This window comes from Petromyzon marinus, chromosome 4, assembly GCF_048934315.1.
Source record: "Petromyzon marinus isolate PM22_M1 ecotype Great Lakes invasive population chromosome 4, UKy_Petmar_22M1.pri1.0, whole genome shotgun sequence".
Lineage (NCBI taxonomy): Eukaryota > Metazoa > Chordata > Hyperoartia > Petromyzontiformes > Petromyzontidae > Petromyzon > Petromyzon marinus.
Window position 1 is genome coordinate 13,074,343 of NC_133670.1, and position 21,921 is coordinate 13,096,263.

The 21,921-nt window shown below is 47.1% G+C and overlaps 1 protein-coding gene across 4 annotated transcripts in view; it reads left to right on the forward strand.

Annotated features, from left to right (window-relative positions):
• Positions 1–6,218, forward strand: part of LOC116938683 (sodium channel protein type 2 subunit alpha) — a 92,089-nt gene extending 85,871 nt beyond the window's left edge. For all 4 annotated transcript variants that reach the window (XM_076056996.1, XM_076056993.1, XM_076057004.1 and 1 more), the window contains one exon: positions 1,022–6,218. In XM_076056996.1, coding sequence (XP_075913111.1) covers positions 1,022–2,244 — 1,223 coding nt within the window. In that variant the 3' untranslated portion in view covers positions 2,245–6,218. The remainder of the gene's footprint in view (positions 1–1,021) is intronic.
• Positions 6,219–21,921: the final 15,703 nt, after the last annotated feature.

A 21,921-nucleotide genomic window follows, 5' to 3' on the forward strand; every position in this document is an offset into this window, starting at 1 on the left:
ACTAATCTCCTGGTTCATTCTCTGATCTTTACCCACGTGGACTTCTGTAATTCTCCTCTTCTTGGTCTCCCTACCTCTGCTCTCAGTCCCCTCCAACAAATTCAAAATGCTTCTGTACGAGTTACTTTCAATGTCACCTTTAATTCTCACGCTTCGCCTTTCGTCCTTCAACTTCACTTGCTTCCCATTTACTACCGCTGTCTTTTCAAATACCTGACGCTCGTCTTTAAATCTCTTCACGGCCTTGACCCCCCATTATTGTGTCTCCCTCATCTCCTTCCATGTGCCTCTGTCATCCTCTTCGTTCCCAATCTTTTCTCTATCTCTCTCTGTCCCTCCTCCCCATGCCAAATCCCGTTTTCGGTCCTTCTCCCTCCTTTCACCCCTCCACTGGAATAAAGTTCCCTTTCAACAGTAAGCAGTCCCCCTCTTTAACCTCCTTCCATTCCTCACTTAAAGCTCACCTCTATCGCCCATTCTCTTCCTCAACTGTCCCCTTGCCACTCCACTACTTCCTGTCCCTCCTCATCCTTTTCGCGATCCCTGAGTACCCTATATCGCCATCACTCATTCCTCAATCCTTGTACGCCCATGTCAACTACATCATCCCATTCTGTCATCGTTTTGCAAGCTATGTCGAGCGCCTTGATTGAAGGTGCTCTATAAATATAAATTAGATTCGATTTCAAATCCAAATTGTATTCGTGTAATGCAGTTTCAACTCACTGCTTTCATTTAGGAAATTGAGAGAGCCCATTCATATTGTGATTTAGGTCATCATAATATGAATAATTTCATTGTACATATTATTTTCTTTATTTTAATTGCAGATAAATTTCACCAGCACACATTATAGCCCACTGTTGCGAATTATACCACGGGGGCTTTCGTATCCACTTTAAATGCTGACCACTTGGCTGTCCATCTGCCTCGTAATTATGGAAATGCAATGCCTGGCATTAATATTAAACCGGTGACTTCAATGAACACACGTGATCTTTGTGTTGTGCGTGCAATGCAGGCATCATGCTGGCAGACATGATCCAGAAATATTTTGTGTCGCCAACACTTTTCCGAGTTATCCGCTTAGCCCGGATTGGACGAATCCTACGTCTCATCCGAGGTGCCAAGGGAATCCGTACGCTGCTCTTTGCCCTCATGATGTCCCTCCCCGCCCTCTTCAACATTGGCCTCTTGCTCTTTCTCGTCATGTTCATCTACTCTATCTTCGGCATGTCCAACTTCGCCTATGTGAAAAAGGAGTCCGGCATTGACGACATGTTTAACTTTGAGACATTTGGCAACAGCATGATCTGCCTATTTCAAATCACCACTTCAGCTGGCTGGGATGGTCTCCTCGCCCCGATCCTGAACAGCGGTGTCCCGGACTGTGACCCTGAAATTGAGCACCCAGGCAGCCTGGTTAAGGGCGACTGTGGGAACCCCATGGTCGGGATTATATTTTTCGTCAGCTACATCATCATCTCTTTCCTGGTTGTGGTCAACATGTACATCGCCATCATCCTCGAGAACTTCAGCGTTGCCACGGAGGAGAGTTCAGAGCCATTGAGCGAAGACGACTTCGAGATGTTCTATGAAATCTGGGAGAAGTTCGACCCAGATGCCACCCAGTTCATCGCCTGGGAGAGGTTGCCAGACTTTGCCGATGCCTTAGATGAGCCGCTCAGAGTTCCCAAACCAAACAAGATCAAGCTGATTGCGATGGATCTGCCCATGGTGATTAACGACAGGATCCACTGCCTGGACATCTTGTTCGCGTTCACGAAACGTGTGCTGGGTGAGGGCGCCGGCATGGACGCGCTCAAGACCCAGATGGAGGACCGCTTCATGGCGGCCAACCCCTCCAAGACTTCGTACGAGCCCATCACCACCACGCTGCGGCGCAAGCAGGAGGAGGTGGCTGTGCGCGTGATACAGCGCGCGTACAGGCGCCACATCTTGCACCGGTCCCTCAAGCAAGCCTCCTACATCTACCGGCACCGGAAGAGTGACGGAAACATCCTGGAGGAGGAAGCGCCCGAGAAGGACGGGCTCATCGCGAGGAATATGCGCGCCAACTTCTCCACCGACTGCGAGTACGGTGACTCCTCCACCATTACTCCCCCGCCTTCATTTGAAAGCTTGGAACTAATGGATAACACAAACAAGCACGGTGGATACAACGATGAGGACCCCAAGGAGAGGGACATCGAAGGGAAGGACATTCGTGAATCGATAGTATAGTGAACTTAATCGGTCACCCAAGCAGCTAGTGAAGGTTTACACCGTCGGGATCCTACGCTCGTGAACTGAAGGTTTAACGTGTACTTCGTGCATCATAGACACACCGCAGAACAAATGCCAAACAGACCTGTCGGGGCACGGGTCGAGCAGACCCCATGACAGACATCCCGCCTCAACACGGAGGAACTAGTGGTGGTGAAACAGATCCGTCAAGACTGCCGCCGGGGAGAGGAGGCCCAATCCAACAGTGCCGTGGTGCTCCTTGGAAGGACACACGTCCACGAGATGGAGGGAGGGGAGCCCCTCAGCCTGTATTCATTCTGATGAAGGAAAGTGAATGCAAACATCATCAAATGCATTTCTGCGGAAGGAAATACACGATGCGTTTATTGTCACCAACATTGTAGTTCATTCATCAGAACTTTAGCACGAACAAACGCAAGCATGCTAAAGTAATGTTGTGTACACTGCAATGTTCCTGTTTGGTTTTATGTTTTCAGGTTAAACTTGACTTTATGTTATCAAGTGTTGGTGTTTACGTTATAAACGTATTTAAGTTGCACTTTCAAATCCAGCTTCTTAGTTCCGTGTATATTTTTTATTTATTGTCACCAATTGGGCTGGGTGATGGGAATTCCATTTCGGTTCCTCGAAGCGGTTTGAGTGTCTTTACTGCATCGGTTTGTGACGATTTACAGAAGTCTTGCCGGTTCACTATCTGCCGTACGAACGGAACGTGGGAGAGAAGCCACAAAGCTGAATTCACACACACAGCAGTGCTCCTGAAAAGTGCTTTGCCTTTGACTCCCCAGCCCCACACGTCGTGTGAGATGCAGTAGTTGTGTTTAGAGGTACCGTGAGTTCTGCATGTTGCAAAGGCCTTGAGCTGTTAGTTCACCTTAAGCAGTTCTGCATTGAGAAAAACAAAAAAAAGCTTGAATGTGCACGGGTGTAAAGTGCAGCTCAGTGCCGTACTTGTTGGTGTGCTGTTTTTTTTCTGCACACCTACCCCGTCCTGTGCCGCTGTTTCAATAGGAACCTTTTTTTTCAGTTTCAGGAAATAGGAAGCTTCCCCCCCCTCCCTGCAAAATGTCAACTATCAAGCGACGCTATTGTGCAAATACTTTGGTTTATTATTTTGTATAAAAATGCAATGATTCGTATACTCCATCAGTCATCGGCATGTCATGATCAGGCAGTGAGATTTTTGTGCTCTGTCACAGCTGTTCTCAGTGGGTTATTAAAAAAATTTAAAGATTAAAAAAGGTGAATTTTGTTATGGTATATTTCCATTTCGATGTTTCAATAGGTGCGACCTACTTTTGATGCATGCTTTCGCTGATGTATCTATTTTTTGCACATTGAAGCCATACGTTATTGACAGCCGAGCAATGTGCATTTTACGTGCACACGCCAATTCTGCGGAATATTGACAGAACACGTGTCATTATTTTACACTGGTTTAGTAAAATTGTACATTTTTATCTACAGTTTTATTTTATGCATAGATCTTTTTACCAGTACATTATAAATAATGTAAAATATAATTTTAAATGTGTCAGCATTTAATTTGTAAATACAGAAGCATATCTATTAAAGCTATTGGAACGCTCCATCAATATGTCTCGATGTTCTAATGTGTATGGCCTTTAAAAAACGTTGGATTTTTAAATAATGCAAAAGATATGCTCGTGAAAAGCGGTTGTCTGAGGACAGTTGTGTTCCACTGCCGTACGATGAACATTTCTCGCCGCTTTTCGTTTGAGCTCTGCTGCTAAACCTGTGATGTGCAGTCAACCCAGGGTGCGTACGCAAGCAAGGCCAGCATGCGCTTGGGCTGCCAAGTTCGGCTTGGATCTCAGATGTGTTCAGTGTGGAGATATAAAACAAAAACATGTTTCATAAATTTTACCTGATAATTGTTGATGTGTTTGTGATCTGCATGCAGAGCTATACCTTTAACAATAGCAGTTACAGTTCATCTCCCACCGATGCAAAATTCATATATTTTATTTTACGACACCAAAGAGATGATCACTGTAGGCCTCCACCACATGCGAACTGCTGACCCGGCCAGCGTGGTCCCCTGTAGGGCCAATACGGACGCTGCTTTTTGTATTGGTAAGCAGCTCCATGCAGTGAGATACCGTTCAGCAACATTCCACGTTCAAAACGCCAGCACGCTGCCGTTCACTCCCTTGTGAGTTTATTGAGGAGCACCCTGAAGCATGTGCTTACTTTATATTGAATTTGGTCCCTGTCAGTGGAATATAGAATTTTTACTTCCAGCCCATGAGCACCAAAGGAGATGAGCACCATCCAGCCTTCAATTGAGGATGCATTTTTTGACATTTATTTTTTAAATAACAGCAGGGATGCATTTTACATTTTGTAGTGCATTACTTCATGCACAGATGTTAGTCTATTTTTTTTTTTACGTGAAGGTAACCCTAAAAAAGATCAATATGTAAATCATTGTGCTTCATGTCCAGTGGGATCGGAATGATGAACACCCCAGATACTAAAGTGCACCCGTTGATGATTCCGGAGAGAGCGAGACGTGCCATAAGTCCGTGCAAGGCTAAGCACATGTCATCGTCAGTAACATGAGAACACCACACGTTATTAAGGCACAAACGCATTGGTCACGAGAACCACCATGCGTGCTGCACAGGCACATGGCCAGGACGCCAAAGTGAAGGAACCGAGGGGAGGCGTTCAGGGCAATTTCACATCTACCATGTCGGCTGTTGCCACAAACGCAGCACGCAAAGCTTCCCTGCCAGGCTGTCACTCTGTCCTCCCTCCTGCCCTGCCCTCCCACCTCCTCTCGCACCCCCTGGGACATGTTAATGCTGGCTGGCACTTCCTTACATGAAGTCAAAAAGCACGGTGTGGTAATGTTACTAAGTGCACAAGATTTAGGCCCCATTACCCTTGTACGTGAGCCAATGAAGGGATGTGAATGTGACCTTGATTTTTGGAAAACAGCAGCCCTTTGGGAAGATACCCATGCGGTAACGTGATACCTAGTCAAACACTCTCGAAACATTTTTGGATTACCATCCTGGCATAGTAACTAATCAAAAAATACCAGCCCACGTCAATGCAATTCCATCCACCCAAGCTTCAGTATAGCCCACTCGTTGATCGAATCGTCATGCCGTGCACAAATGCAACACACTGCCCTTTGCCAGGTTTTGTCATCTTCTAACGAGGTTCCAAGGTGGCTGGCAATAGACTGAAATCTAGAGCTAATAAGGCTGCAGGAAACGAAAGCACACTGCAGCAGCAAGCTTCCAAGGATCGCGCTGTCAGTCGACAAGACCGCCAGTCCAGCGGGAAGGCTTACGGGTGTGTTGACGCTTTATCCTGGAGGAAAAGAAAAACAAGTAGCTGGGCTAGGGCTTGTAGAAACATAGAATTAGGAGTATGTTTTTAGCTGCCTCTCACGACTAAAGGCTGCACAGTGATCGAGTCACACATGAGTTGCTAGTCAAGGGTTGAAACCGCTCTCCTAAGCACGCATTCCAGACATAGAGCAGTAATGACACAACACAGCATTTGAGCTACTCGGTTGTGATGGTGTTGTTTATGGGGATAAATTCAGATGTTTTAAAGCAACGTGAACAGCTCACGGTCCTTGCTTGCACTGCTGGTGAATGTCTCACGAAGTTTTGTAGAAGCACATTGACGACACTTTACTGGGCTCAGCCAAAATGCGGTATTAACGAAAAGCTTAAATACAGATACATTATATACCAATTGCTTTCTAATCTCACACACACACAAGTGTATAATTCTGACCTCGTGCTGCTTAATAACAGTACTTGTTATTTTAATTGCATTATCGACAGCTTCTACTGTATTTTAATGACTAAAATACATTTAAAATAGGCGTGATAAATGCAGAATTTATAGATGTTGCACATGTATGTTTTTTATTACAAATAAAAATTTATTGTGGTAAGGTTTATGGTACTGTACACATAATTTCCATTAACAAATTTATCCATATTTGTTAATATATCAGCCCCAAAAAAAACGAAAAAACTATGTAAATTGCCCAAATGTATATTAAATATATATTTCCGTCGGTACACGAAATACCGCTGAATGTTCTGACTGAAATAAGCGTCCACAAATCCACAGTAATGTACCACACGTACACACATACATATATACGAGAGAGTTTGGCGGGTGCTGTTTAATCTCAATGGGGCTTTGGTCAAAACACACACGGACAAGACAACCTGCCACCCCCCTTTGTATGCCCGGTCTAGCGTCGGGGTTGCAGCGATGCCTCCCATTTCCATGCTAATTGAATTCAAGGCGCTGTGCTGCTGCTGCTGCTTCCTCGCTCCTGGCCACCGCACGGCCTTGTGAGACACCAGCACAGATAATACAGAGGGCCGGAGCTCAGCTGCTGGAATTAGAATTTCCACGTGTTCAAGTCGTTTCGATACCCCCATTCAAATGGACGCAGTGTGACGGAACAAGCACACCCAAAATTAGGCGCCTTTTACGGAGCAAGCGCGTGCTGCCTGAATCACTCTCGGAGCGGACTTTGCGAACATCCCGACACATTTCTCAGGCGCACGCGTGCGGCACACGTGTGATGATACATGGCAAATGGTATCTCCACCATGCGCTCATGATATCTAATTTCCAAGCGGGGTCATGACATTGTTGGGTATACAGTACGTAATTGCGGCCAATGCCCCCACCCCCTTTCAGCCAGCGAGCTGTCCCTTTTGACTGTCATCCCTGTCCTCCGTTAGCTTCCTATTTAAATCAGCAGCTGGCTTCTGTGCGCTCTCCATCACTATTTGGAACAGCCCCCCACTCGCCACCCACTCGCCCCCCGTCAAGATATTAATGCACACGGTATGCACAATTAAACCACAGCCAGGCCTGTCCCCATCCTGTTATGCGATCCCGCAGAGAAGCCCGCAGTGCGTGCGGGAGTTGCTCATCACGCTGCGCGAAGTGGCACCGTGGCCTGGGTCACTGGCAGTCTCTGCTGGATTGCGGTGCCCAGCATCCGATCTGCATGTGTCGTACTCCCATTTTAAAACAAGGCTCGCACAAGGGTCCCCCGGACGCCGAGGCTCAAGCCACTGTGTTTGACATTACGGGAGGGTCCATATGAGAGCCCTCAACGGATGGACGTGTCGGAGAAACACCCATTGATTGGACACGGTGCAGCGACAGGCCATGTTGAAGGCAACAACACAAATTTTAAAAAAATCACCACGTTCGTCATTGACACTGCCTTGTGAAACATAACAGTCACTTCTTCGGAGCAGAGACAGGGCGCGGAGGGATCGACCAATTTTATTCTCGGTGGGACTTTAAAAGCAATATTTATTTATAGTGGAAGAATCCGATGGTCTATAAAGCTCTTTTTTCACAGATGTGACAGGGGGTTCGGGGGGGTGGGCTGAGAAAAATATAAATTTGTAATAATGTTCTTTGGGTCTTTCGGTAAAGCCACGTAGATAGAAAATAATAAAATGGAAGCATTACTTTATTATTTTTCTATTTAATATTTATCTAAATTAATAAAATACTATTATAATGTTAGTATTTAGTAAAAATATTTATTTCATTATTTTTATATCTACGTGGCTTTACCGAAAGACCCAAAGAATATGAATTCCTGCAGTCACGAAAGCTTTAAGTCAAAATTGTAATAATGTTTACAATTCCACCATTGAACTCGAAAAAGAGCAATGGACATTGGTGAGTAAAATATATATGTATACATTGTTATGTTCGTAAAATTATCACATTTGATTGTTGAAGGGGCACCATCGGAAAAATAAGTGACCATTGCAGCGCACATTTAATTTTAACAATCTGTTTGCATCCTCAAGTCATATCTGACTGCATAGCAAAAGCATTCAGATAGCTGTGAAGCTGAAACGAACCTGTGCTACCCCAATTAGGCGACTCTTGTATAATTAATGTCCAGCCCGTGTGGTGTAAGCTTTGATGTGAATACTGTGTCCACTGTGCCTAACAGGCCATTAGGGAGCTCTAAAAAAACAGTACCATACCGGGCATGCTGACATGGACCTGTGGAGCAGCGCTTTGGATGTGGGTGCGGAAAATTGTGCAAAAATCATCGGGTGTCAAAAACACTCATAGCCAACCTGACTATGATATTGCCAATTCTGTCTATGGAAGTACTGGCTATCGCACCTGCGATTAGCACGGCAGGCTACGTTCGGTGCGACAGAAGTTCAACATAGAGTACATACTAACAGATACCAGGTCGAAGTGTTATCTCTTCATATGCACGGTCTTCCTCTGTGCTCCTGTTTACTTCCTACACACGCGACAGTATACATTGTTTTCGTTTTGTCTGGCTGGCAAGCTAGCCACAAAAGTGTGTGCATGTGCACACAATTATAGATACACATACACGCACAAGGGGATTATAATGTAAGCATGTGTAGCCGTACGAAAGGACTGCTCACAAAGGGTCATGGAGCTTGCACTGCGTTGAATCAGTGCGGCTGGCGTGAGCAGGACCTCCACCCATGTACCGCGTCGCGTGCCTCGGATAAAGATGCCACAAAGGGGGGTCAGTATCCTCACCCTTGCACATCTCACCGATGGCAGCTCAGGCCTTTCTCTAAAACTCTTACTACGAGCGCAGAGGTGACACGCCAATAGTTTTATGAACGATCCTTTACAGCCCTCTGTCAATCCACCGTTGGATGACGGCTTCCCCATGCCAAGGTCAGCGCGAGTTGTATGAATGTTAGTTTTGCATCGGTGCCCACATCGACTCCTCTCATTCGGTCCGTCTACAACTGAAGGCGCTGGTGATAAGGCGAATAATTTACGACAGTGAGTGAATCTGTCACTGAAGGCATTATACGGGCAGTTACCAAAGGACGATAGGTATCATGGTGATATTAAATGAGTTCCACTGTAATCATAAAAATAATGTAATTGCGTGCGTTATCTGGAATGATCACTGCATTTGAAGCTCATCCAAGCCACAAAGTCCTGCCACATGGCTCCCGGTTTTAGGTTTCACTGTGTGACCACGGGGCATTTCAAGTCCTTTATTTGAAAGCGGACTTTATTATACAAACACGCGACAATTAAATATGTGAGATATGTACAACGGGAAGAAAGACATTCAACGTTTATTTTTTATTTTTACGGAAGGAAAGAAGAAAGAGATGGTTTGTCAAGTACGTTTTTTAAAGATACAGTAATGTTATCTCTACACTTCCCAAGAGGAGGTGGTGCAGTTCCACATTTTCAATGTTTTTAAATCGGGCCCTGCATTAGTACAGTATAGACAAAAACATTTTGTCTGGTCGAAAATCTATTTTAAAAAAATTTGGGTCGCAAGTCGAGGTGGGGGGTGGAAATCCCCCCCCCCTCATCACTCCCTACTCTCTTGGTTCTGCCACTGATACCATTGCTCATGTGGATTACAGTACACTGTATATGTGTGTGACGTGTGTACGCCGGGTCTATATTCACATATAAAGGTGCTTGCTGCTACGATAAACATGTATGTGAAAAAAGGTGATGTTTTACACGATAATATTTAAAACAATTCATTGCTTTGTCCGAATAACACCGTAGTTGCTACAAAGGGCCTTTTGGTCAATGCTTCAAATTAAAAAGCGTGTTCACCTAAACAGCATCTGCTCTTTAAAGTACAAGTCGAATGAGAGTCTCTGTATAGACTAGAAAGTCTAATTATCACTTTCCAAAACAACAAATGTATTTTTTTCTCAGCAACAAAACCAATTAGAGATATTGTTATTTTAAAGTATATTTATAGAAATTACTATTGTTTAATTACCAGAGCAGCAACACATAAACTTGGTTATATATGTCATGACACCGACTGAACGTCTGTGAAAAAGAGCTTTATCGCTCATCGGATCCCTCCAGTATAAATAGATAATCTGATTCTGATGCATATGCAAGTCATACACTTCACCGACTTTAAATATTTTGTTTTACGCATGAATGCATAGCGGCTGAAGTTATCAATACGTTTTCACAAGTATGTAATATAATCAATGGTAGCTGATCGTATAGATCCTGGTGCATGCTACTGGACATTCTAAACAAGAGGAAACATCAATATTGGAGGGGCACAAAAATCAAACAACAATAAACGTCAATTTTTCACGATAGATTAAAGTCAGATCTAGATTTTTTTTTTATTAAATGAGGCGCACAATAGCAGGATGGGGTTATTCTTGAATAGAATATATTTAAATCATTGCATGTTGCCGATTATAAACAACGACAGTGACCAAGAAAATGGAACGAAAGCTGAATAGGGCACAAAAACATAATGGCAAGATGCTTTCAATTACAGAGACACAAAGAGGAACACGTGGCTTAGGAAACAACCACAAATCAGAGATGGCATATTGACTGACTTGAGAAAAGTGAGCTCGGGCAGGATACATTGCTAGAATGGATGATGATCGACGGACAAGACTAATGACTAAATGGCAGCCAAAGGAGATAATGCACCTTAAAGGACAACCACCGTGACAATGGAGTCATGAGATCAGCTCATATGCAGGAGACGAAACATGGCATCGCAGAACCGTGAGTGATAGCAACAGCGTGGGGAGGCCTTTACCCAGCAGTGGATAGCAAGTGGCTGCCCCTCATCATGATCATGATATGGAGCTACCTATGAGAGCTCCATTTGGCTCCACATAGCTGCTTAAAATCATATTCTCGTGTTTCCCACGAAAAGCCAGACATCTATAACTTGAGTTTCGATACAAAGTCAAAGTGTTGCTCTGCTCAAACGAGCACAGTGGTCCTAAACCAGTGGTGGGAATTCATCATTCCTAATGCGAGGGTCGTTTTCTCCACAGTCCAACCACTGATGACTTCCTAAGAAAAAAAGGTACATATTAGATCTACTCTTGATGAATGATGGGTTGATTCGAGAGTTGAATGGTACACGTGGGCAGGGCGGTGTCCGAGCCACCTGTCGTGCACGTTGAGACCGGTTGTGGATCTGCGTGTGACAGGTGTACTGGTGCTCCCCCAACAATGCCTTCCGCTCCCAGAGGACCGAGCCCCAGTAAATTTAGAAGCCTTCACTTTGCGGGCACAGCCGCTGTGTCTGCTGCCCCCACTGATGTCAGCTGTCCCATGTGCCACATTTATAACCTGTTTCATTTCTCTATATCGAGCGATCCGATTTCATGTCTTCTTATACATATATACATTCACGATACATTCACACTATCATGCTGCCAAATGACATATTTTGATTATAAGTTGACCTATAGGATGTTTTCTGTTAAATATCAGTAATTGGATACTAAATATTTAAGTTTTTTTTCAAGTTATATGCAGTGGGATAATGACCTGCAAGTGCTCAGTTAACACAGAGGATTTTTATTAGTTTATTTAGCCTATCCTTCCAAGAGGGATCAAATTTGGCAAGCCTTGGGTGGTCTATACATGTGTAGTGAGTCCAACTGAGTCGCAGACGTTCCTTTTAGAGGCAACACATTTATTGTAACACCATAACACAAAGGGGTAACAGCCCCTTCACCAGATACAGCCTAGGGTGGTGACCACCCAGCTAACTACTCCATACAGTGGAGTTACAGCTACGAAGGGTCGGACCCTCACTCGGGTCTCCGACCACGTGGTTGCCTCGTAGGACAAAGAGCTTCAGCTTGAGACGTAGAGCTTCCCGCTTCCAGATGTTGAGCTTCCAGCTTGTAGAATGCAGCGACTGCGGTCCCTCTCAGGCACCCGCCATATATCCCCCTACGGTCGGGGCCGCTCCGCCCTCGGCCCGCCCGCCTTCTCGAGCATTCTCATACAGTGACATCCCTGATGTCACTACATCATCCCCCCCCCCCCCCTTCGTAGCATCCAGCCGTCCCGGCTGTCAACTCCCCCTTTAAACGAACAATAAGTGAAATGCAACGAGGAAAAAAAACTGTGTGCCTCAACAATAATAAGAACAGAAATAAATACCCCAACCCACTTGTACAAAAATTACACTATATACAAATTTACAAACCAACAGGGAGAAGGGTGGCAACCCACAAACCAATAATAACCACACCATATCAACAACAATATAAGAGAACCACGTAACCCACGGGATCCCCCATTACCATCACAACTCCCACCTTCACCATGTAACAACACTCGCGAGATTCAATGGCAGCCAGCTTCAGCCAATGACCGCCACAACTCACAAGCATGACAAGCAGGCGACAGCGTGGGAGCGTGTGTTGAAGAGGATCATGAAACGAGTCTTAGAGCGAGTCCGTGATGCCGGGCCCCCCTAGGGGAAGTGGGCTCGCTCACCCTGGAGGACCCGGAGGGAATGTGCTAATGCCCTGTCGAACCTGGCTCCTCATGAAGAGCAGTGGGTCGGGCCGACGGATCCACCGCTCTCGTTTCCCGCGAAACCGGCATGCGCAGCCGTTCAGGGGACGCCAGGTGTACAGCGGCCGGGGGCGGAACAGAATTGCCTCGCCCAGGAGCAACCGCAGCGTTTACTCTCCCCGGGTCGCCGGACGCACTCAACACTCGGCCCCAGCGATATGGAGATGAGATGAATTCGTGCGGCGCGATAACCGGTTCAAGGCGAGAGGGGCGGACAGCACAGAAATTAACCACATCCCGGGATCGTCACGTGCAAGGCTCAGCACCTGCATTCCCAACAACGCACCCTACCGAACGTGCCGGAGCCGCATGAGCCAACTCCGTACCCTCCTGAATGACCGTGGTGTTCAACCCAGAATTTTGAACCTGAACACAAGGTTCCTGGTCGTCGGACACCAACGTCTGAGCTATAGCTCCGTACCCCGCAGTACCCAAATCGAGCGGCTCCCTCAAATGGAGGGGAAGAGACATCCACGCGCCAGGCGGGATATTCCCCGTTTGGCGCGCGGACACCTGCACCGTAGCGTTAGCCGCACACAACTGGGTAGGCGAAGGCAAAAATGCCACACGGCGTCCGGATGGCAATTCCAAACAGCCGCGGTCAATGCAGATTTCCAATGGCATCCTACCAAGGAAATCAGTTCCAAGTAAACATGGAACAGTTAGGGACGTGGAGACAAAAATGCGTCCCAACAAGCTAACATCAACGATGCGTACATCGGCCATGATCCGAGCGATGATACCCAACGAGCCGCCATTAGCACCGGCACACGGCACATCGAGAAGGTCGAGAACCCAACACTTAGGGGGCAGAATGTTAAAAATCAGGAGAGAAATGATAGTTGCCGACGCACCCGTGTCGATCAGCATCCTTAATTCCACACCCTCGATAGACCCAAGCACCGTAGACGAACCCTCAGTCATAGGCACCACTCGATGGGCTAGCTCCGATCACTGACCCGGTCAGAGCTGACGCACCTCATGATTACGCGTAGGACTTTCCCGTACCGACGCGCGATCGGGCCGCGAATCAAATTGCCTAGATGGGTGAAGTGAGGCCAGGGGTCGAGTGTGGAGTGCGTCGTGACTCGCCTCAGGGTGTAGAGGAGAGCAGGATGGCGGTGATGCCGGAGGGCGCCGACGTGGGACACAGCAGCCCGAAGCCACGTGGCCCGGCAGGCCGCACTGATAGCAGGTAGCACGGCCGCCTCTGGAACGAGAAGACGATCTCGACCGCCCCCGCTTGTCCGTCCGCCGCGTGCCACCATCGTCCCAGTGGCCACCACCCCGAGTCGACGCGCCTTCCGTAAGGGGCCCCGCTCCATGCGGTGGCCCCGGCTCCGTGCGGGACACGGCACAAGTTACCGGCGCCCAGTCCCGATGCAAAAGTTGCTGGGCTCAGACGCACTTGGCGACTTTGCGGTGCGCGTCCGCCAGAGGCTCGTAGATGGACGCCAGCTGGTCGAAGGCTTGCGTAAGGGTGGATCTCTCCAGCGGGGGGATGGCGAGAAACGCTGCAAGGGCGCCTTCGTCAAGGGCGGCAGGTAGTGCACGCAGCGCCTCCTTCTCCGACCAACCCGCCAAGCCGGCGTTCGCGAGGAACCGCCGCTTGAAGACCACTCAGTCGCCAGATACAGCTTAGGGTGGTGGCCACCCAGCTAACTACCCTATACAGAGGAGTTACTGCTACGAAGGGTCGGACCCTCACTCGGGTCTCCGACCACGTGGTTGCCTCGTCAGACGAAGAGCTTCAGCTTGAGACGTAGAGCTTCCCGCTTCCAGATGTTGAGCTTCCAGCTTGTAGAATGCAGCGACCCCGGTCCCTCTCAGGGACCCGCCTTATATCCCCCTACGGTCGGGGCTGCTCCGCCCTCGGCCCCGCCCACCTTCTCGAGCATTCTCGTTCTCTCTCGATCCTTCTCGTGATCACCAACTAGCCCCCCCACCTGGGGCCCCTTGTGTGGACTCTCCGGATCACGTGTCTTCGGTGTCAACCAGAGTGCCATGGCCCAGGGCAACCCTGGCCCTGGGCTGACGCTCACTCACTCCCCCTCGCGGGAGCCCCCACCACACGCTGTGCATGGTGCCCGCACTATCCCAGTGCTCGCCAAGCCCCGCTAGGGCTGGTACTACACACAGCCACCCACACGGTGCTGTCCACGCTAGGGCTGGTACTACACACAGCCACCCACACGGTGCTGTCCACGCTAGGGCTGGTGCTACACACAGCCACCCACACGGTGCTGTCCACGCTAGGGCTGGTGTTACACACAGCCACCCACACGGTGCTGTCCCCGCTAGGGCTGGTGTTACACACAGCCACCCACACGGTGCTGTCCCCGCTAGGGCTGGTACTACACACAGCCACCCTCACGGTGCTGTCCACGCTAGGGCTGGTGTTACACACAGCCACCCTCACGGTGCTGTCCACGCTAGGGCTGGTGTTACACACAGCCACCCACACGGTGCTGTCCACGCTAGGGCTGGTACTACACACAGCCACCCACACGGTGCTGTCCACGCTAGGGCTGGTGTTACACACAGCCACCCGCACGGTGCTGTCCACGCTAGGGCTGGTGTTACACACAGCCACCCTCACGGTGCTGTCCACGCTAGGGCTGGTACTACACACAGCCACCCACACGGTGCTGTCCACGCTAGGGCTGGTACTACACACAGCCACCCACACGGTGCTGTCCACGCTAGGGCTGGTACTACACACAGCCACCCACACGGTGCTGTCCACGCTAGGGCTGGTACTACACACAGCCACCCACACGGTGCTGTCCACGCTAGGGCTGGTACTACACACAGCCACCCACACGGTGCTGTCCACGCTAGGGCTGGTGTTACACACAGCCACCCACACGGTGCTGTCCACGCTAGGGCTGGTGTTACACACAGCCACCCTCACGGTGCTGTCCACGATGTAGGAACATCGAACAGCACGGCCCTTCCAGACCGGCACCATACAGTGACATCCCTGATGTCACTACACATGCATTTGTGGAGTTAATATTGTAATTGAGATAAGTAGGCATATAATGATTAATCTCCAAGTGATTTGATAGTAATTAATTATATAATTTTGCGTAAATTTTCCCATTTCGTTTGTATTTTCTCAATTCTTCTGCCTCATTTGTAGAGATGTTTGCTCAGTTAGCATAACATTCCATTAACATATCACCTGTGCATGATTAGCATTAATCTTACATTAATGAATCCGCAATCACAATTCAATGCATTTAACGTAAGATTAAAAAACACATTCGTAAATGAATCAATTCAGTATTACGTACCTAGAGGTTAGCAACACCAAATGCCCAGGGCAAGATGAAAAATATGTATTTATATAGACTGTATCTCCAAATGCATTAGTTCTACGCTGTACTGAATGGACATTTTGTATTTGTAGATGTTTCTAGCTTAAAACATCAGGTAAGTCAGCACCGTTTATCTCATAGGCCACTCCCTGCTGATGAGACTCAGTGATGTAAAAAAACTATATTAATTGCTTTGCTTAAACGGTGCTCATCACTTAAATGTAATTTTAACGATGAAATCGATATTTCCCTGTTCATTTTGGTATATATTCTTATCTGCTATCTTATCAAACGGCTTTAGGCCTGGAATTGTGCTTAACATTTTTTTTATTTGGAACGAGTAGTCGATTACATAAGTTAATCGACTAAAAATGGTCATCGACTTCTGTTTTGTGATCTGACGAGATCGGGCACATTCTGGTGACTTGGTCAAGATGCAACTCATCCTATTGAATGTTAAAGTAAGTGGGTCTCAGCAGGACACAATACCAGAAGGGATGACGGCCAATGAACAAGACTGGTGATGGAATAGCAGCCAAACTAAAGGCGATAACCTACCCAAGAGAGGGCGACCACTGTGGAGATGGAGCCAAGAGATCAGTTAATTCGCAGGCGTGATATGGATTGTGGCATCGCTTTCCCTATTCGGGAAGATAAGTGGCATAAGGAAGCCTTAATCCAGCAGTGGCCGTGCAATTGCTCACGACAATGGTTGGCGAAGATGATCAATCCACCAAGACGGCGACGTAACAAACGTTGCGCTCAAGCACCGCACGCCATCGGACTCTGCCCGCCGATTATTCGTCAGTGCGCGTGGCCCAGCGTTGGGAATGAGAAGCCGCGGACCTGTGGGGTCCCCCCACCTTGACGTGCGTGCTCTTGCAAGAGCCACGTGCTGGGGCGAATGCCTAAGGTCTGCCGCGTGCGCCGCATGTAAAGGCGATAAGGCTACGCGCCACCGCGTCAAGTTGCTATAAATGCACGTGGAGGCATTTCAGGCTCTCTTGCTTGACGGCTGTCGGAAGCATTTGCGTGTGCGTGTGTCTCTCTGTGTGTGTGTGTTTGGTGCCGGTCTGGAAGGGCCGTGCTGTTCGATGTTCCTACATCGTGGACAGCACCGTCGCCAGGTTCATAGCTGCGCTATGAACCTGGCTACCCGGGTTCGATTCCCGCTCACGGTACAACACCAGTGACGATTATCTGAACCGGTCCCGGGCCTCCCCTAGGTCGACTCAGCCTCAAATGAGTACCTGGTGCGGTGTGTAAACATCGTCACTAGGGAGACAAAGGTGGTGCTGGCCACCCACCCCCTCGTGCGCCGTTCCGGCCTTCATAGGTGCTCGCTAACAGCACTTGCCCCTACAGTCTGTTACAGGCTATATGGGGGATCTTTGTCTTTGTGTGTGTTTGTTTTGTTCACCGTGCCACGAACCTGGTGACCTGAGTTTGATGCCTGGTCACAGAGAACACAAGTGGTGAGTGATTTCAGTCCTAAGCCTCCACGCTGTCGACCAAGTATTGAATGAGCAGTACCCTGTTGTGGTGTGTAAATATCAGTACTGGGCACACGAGGGTAGTGCTGACCACACCATCCCATTGTGTCCGTCCCAGCCTCAATAGGTAGTCGCTAACAGCATTTGTCCCAACAGTTTAACGCGATACAGCATCCTTCCCATTCAACGCTCCATCAACACCCATCCAATACATCCAAACAATACGCACTTTTATACACACGTACAGCGCCCGCTGATATTACGCCGACACACACCACCTACCTACCTTATATAGCCTTAAACAACATCCGTTCTGTACAACCTTAAAACACAAAGCAATATATACGGTATATGCAAAGCAGCCCTACACAACACCACCAGCCCATTCACCCCTACAACAGCCATCCAGCCACTACACATCATTGAGACCATCAAGTACTGGTCACCTAACCAATTACAATGCTGTCAATGGCAAACAAAAATTATTACTATTTATGCTTCCTGTGCTATGTTCTTAATTTGGGTTACTGTACGTTTTTTTAAATATATTCAACACATTTACTGTTATCACATCAAATGAGTACGATATTACGTATAGTTTGATCATTTAAAAGCAAAATTAGTTCGCATATTTATATCAAAAGCGGAATTTATTTCCAAAGTTTTATTTTCTTTAAATCATATGCATTGACTTAAATGTAACATTCACATTCTTTTTTTCGAAAATGACAATAATTTGATTGGGTCTGTTACATCCATTTCATACACTGTAGTAGCGGTTTTGTTATTGCTCTTTAGCATTGGGGATTTTTGTTCTTATTTTACACAAAAGGGCCACAATACGTCCATTGTAAATTATTTAGCTGCTCTGTAACATACCTCCCTGGTCACAAACACATTCAAATCCCACGCCTCAAAATTGTGCGTGCAAAAATGACAAAGCAACTCAGCAACACAACAGTAATGACACCACAGCACAGCAGTAATGACACAACAGCACAACAACGGAGCACACCTGCAATGACACAACAGCACAACATCACAGCAGCAATGCCACAACAGCACAACATCACAGCAGCAATGACACAACAGCACAACAACGGAGCACAACAGCAATGACACAACAGCAAGGCACAGAGCACAACAGCACAGCAGCAATGACACAACAGCACGACAACAGAGCACACACACAACAGCGTATCTCTGCACAGAGCAGCTTGCACACCCTAAAATGGCTGGAGAGGTGGCTTCTCACTCTCCTTCTCCTGCACAAGTGCTCCCTCTGGCTGACACTTTAGAGTGCAGCTCCGTATTCCCGTGGTCACCGACGCGTGCGATACCCACCCCCCCTCCCGTCACTTCAGCACGCCCTCATGCCCCATCGGCCCTCAGCTCCGACTCTCAACAGCACCGCTCGTCACATTGCACCTTTGCTAATTCCCGGCTGCCAGTGCAAAGCCCCTCTGTGGAGGGAAATGCTTCATCGCGTGGCTGTCTAGCCACGCTAGGAATTAAGCGGTGTCTATCTTTGTTTGGTATTGTCTTTTCGTTGGACAATGCTGAGCCCTATTTTTTTTTATTTGCTTGCCGTTGTCGAGCACTAAAACTGAAAATGAGCACAGAGGAAAACATTGCCAGGGGTCAAGTTAGGGTCATCGAGAGGACTAGCACCAGTGGCTTGCTGGCTGGTTAGGGGAAGGACTGAATAGTGACGGTCCGTGGCTCCCGATTAAGGTGGCAACAAAGTCCACCTCCGATGTTGCACTCTCAGGTGATACCACGTGGAGAGGACTCATTTAAAACTGGAACAGAACGTGTGACGGTGCATTGTCCTGGGTTCCCATCTTACAGTTCTCATCAGAAGATGCACGGGCTGCGTGTTCCCGTCTGGTTGAGATATCGGTGGTGGTGATGATGATGATGATGATAAAGCCACACCAGCCCATTTCAGTTTCTCAACGATATCTATTTGAACAGCCACTGTCAGGGCGTTCTAGTTACTCAATGAATCCAACTGCACTCATTACCTGAGTCTGAAAACCCCGAGATGGACGTCATTGCCTCCTCAACTTGTAGCCACGAATTGCCTAACATTTGGATGGATAGAGTGGTTTGAGTTAGGGTTAGTGAGGGGGCTTGTGCCAGCAGTTGGTTGATTTGCCACTCTTCACCATTACAACTTTGTGACCGTTTTGAGTCTTTCTCTTCTTGGTTGTTTGCAGTGCCAATTTTCTGATGTTTTGCAAGCAATTGAAGAAGTGCATCTGTTCATAAATATTCTTGCTTCTTTCGGTAAAGTCACGTAAATATTTTTAAATTAAATTAACATAAATGTTAATGAGGTTCTGTGCGAAAATATGTTTCCATTTCACTCGCAGTTCCATCTGACTGTATGCCCACTGGGCCACTGGGCATACAGTGTTAAGATCCTTGACTCAGGGAAAATGCAATCTCATCTGGTAATGGAAACTAAACATGTAGTAATAATAAGACCTTCCACAACGTTACAATGTTATATTCCAAGAGTTAATACCAGTTTTGGGAAATAAATTATTTCCATTTATCAGACCACTCTTATGTAATAACTCTGCATCCCAATTACGCATAAAAGCCTCCCCTCCGAAGCTGATTTTTGTTCTAAACGATTCGCTCTTCTCTCTTCCATGGCAACTGATGATGAGGCTCAATAAAACCTCTACCACTCCTTCCTTTCTCTGACCATTGCCATCGCTTGTTTAAATTCAGTGTGGATGGTGAAGTGGAGGGGGGTAGACGGGAGGGGGTTCATGACTGGTTCACATTAATTTCCACAGCTGTGGGCTAACATGAGTGGAAATTAATATGTGCCACCACTCCACTGTGCCACACACATATATACTTCATGTAATAAACTACAATTATTAATTGTGCCACTATTGTGCTCTAGTGATGTCACTGTTTTGAAGAAGCATTCAAATGTATCGAATTGGCATGCTTCACTCTAACCTTAAAGTCTTTTTTTTCATGAACAAAGATTCAGAATCGTGTGAGGCAAGGTAAGAGCTCCTTTTTGGGCCTTGTCTTAATTTAAGTGGTAGCGTTTAGTCGATAGCCACAGCTTACTTTCATCCAGGTTTGTCCAAGTCAGCGACCTGCAATATTTCCACACCCAGCACACCACATTCAGTATACATCTAACTACGAGTCACGTGCCTACTTCAGTCTACCAGCTGCACGGAAATCGAGCCTTATTGGAGCAAAGGTTTAGACTAAAAGTAGAGACTCATTCATCTCAGGCAATGTGGGACTTGTGACCAAATGTCCAGTTCCATTATTAGGTGTTGCCGTCATTATATCCCATGGGATCACAGCAGACAGGCTCATTCACTCGTCAGTACCCACCTGTAGCGGCCAAACATAGCTAGTTTTGGATGCTATAAACATAAATGTGTTTTCATTGGCTGTAGATCATAATTACAGAAATCATGCCACTCAGGTTATAGGCCTACTACATACTTGGCAACCCAACTGATTTAAGTGGCATCTCAATTTCACAGCAAGAAAATGGGTAGATTTTAATTTCCACATCTTTTTTTTTATGAAGCCGCATGATAAGCTTTGAAAATCGGTATACAGTCAAATTATTTAAACACCGACAGCCTCAAAATTAAATATGCAGGCTTGGCAACCATGTGCCTCAATACAAATCAAACCTAGAAGAGAGGGCACTATGATTCTATGAACACCAGGAAAGTTGCCAAAACTGAAAAAGCCACGGAGGGGCAAACAGTCTTTCAGCAGAACACACGAGCCAACCACGTGTCAGCCATGCCCCGAACCAGCTACAGGAGTCAACCAGCTACTAGTACTGTACTACATTGACCACACTCTCTCTCTTGCACATGGTAATATGTTCAGGAGCGAAATTCAATTCTCGTCTGCTAGCCACGAGAGGGCTTCAGGATAGACTCCGTGCAGCTTTGCTATTTCACTGCTAAAGGCGCATAGATCACAGTGGTTTATGATATGGTCATCAGTTTTGGTTGCATGGCCACAGGCCCACAATCGCACTGATCCTACGTATGTATGTATGTTGAACTTCTTTCGCACCGTACGTAGCCAACCGTGATAATCGTAGCTGAAGGACTAAACACAAAAACAGTTCTAAAAAAAATAATTTTCAATATAGATTTAAAAGTGTATAGCTCCAGTGGCTTCCTAATATCAGAAAGGCGTTCCAGACGGCCACAAAAACACATCTGAAAGCGTGCTATGCAGTAACCGTCTTTGTTCGATGGTTAGCGAAAACCAACTGTAACCAGCCAAAAATTATCACCCTTCCACCGGTCTAACCTCACCTCTGGTCATTCACCCTTTCACCGATTGATTATCAGATTCGGTGATGACCGCAAGTCTGTGGGTGCTTGGGCGATGTCTGCAAATTCACCACC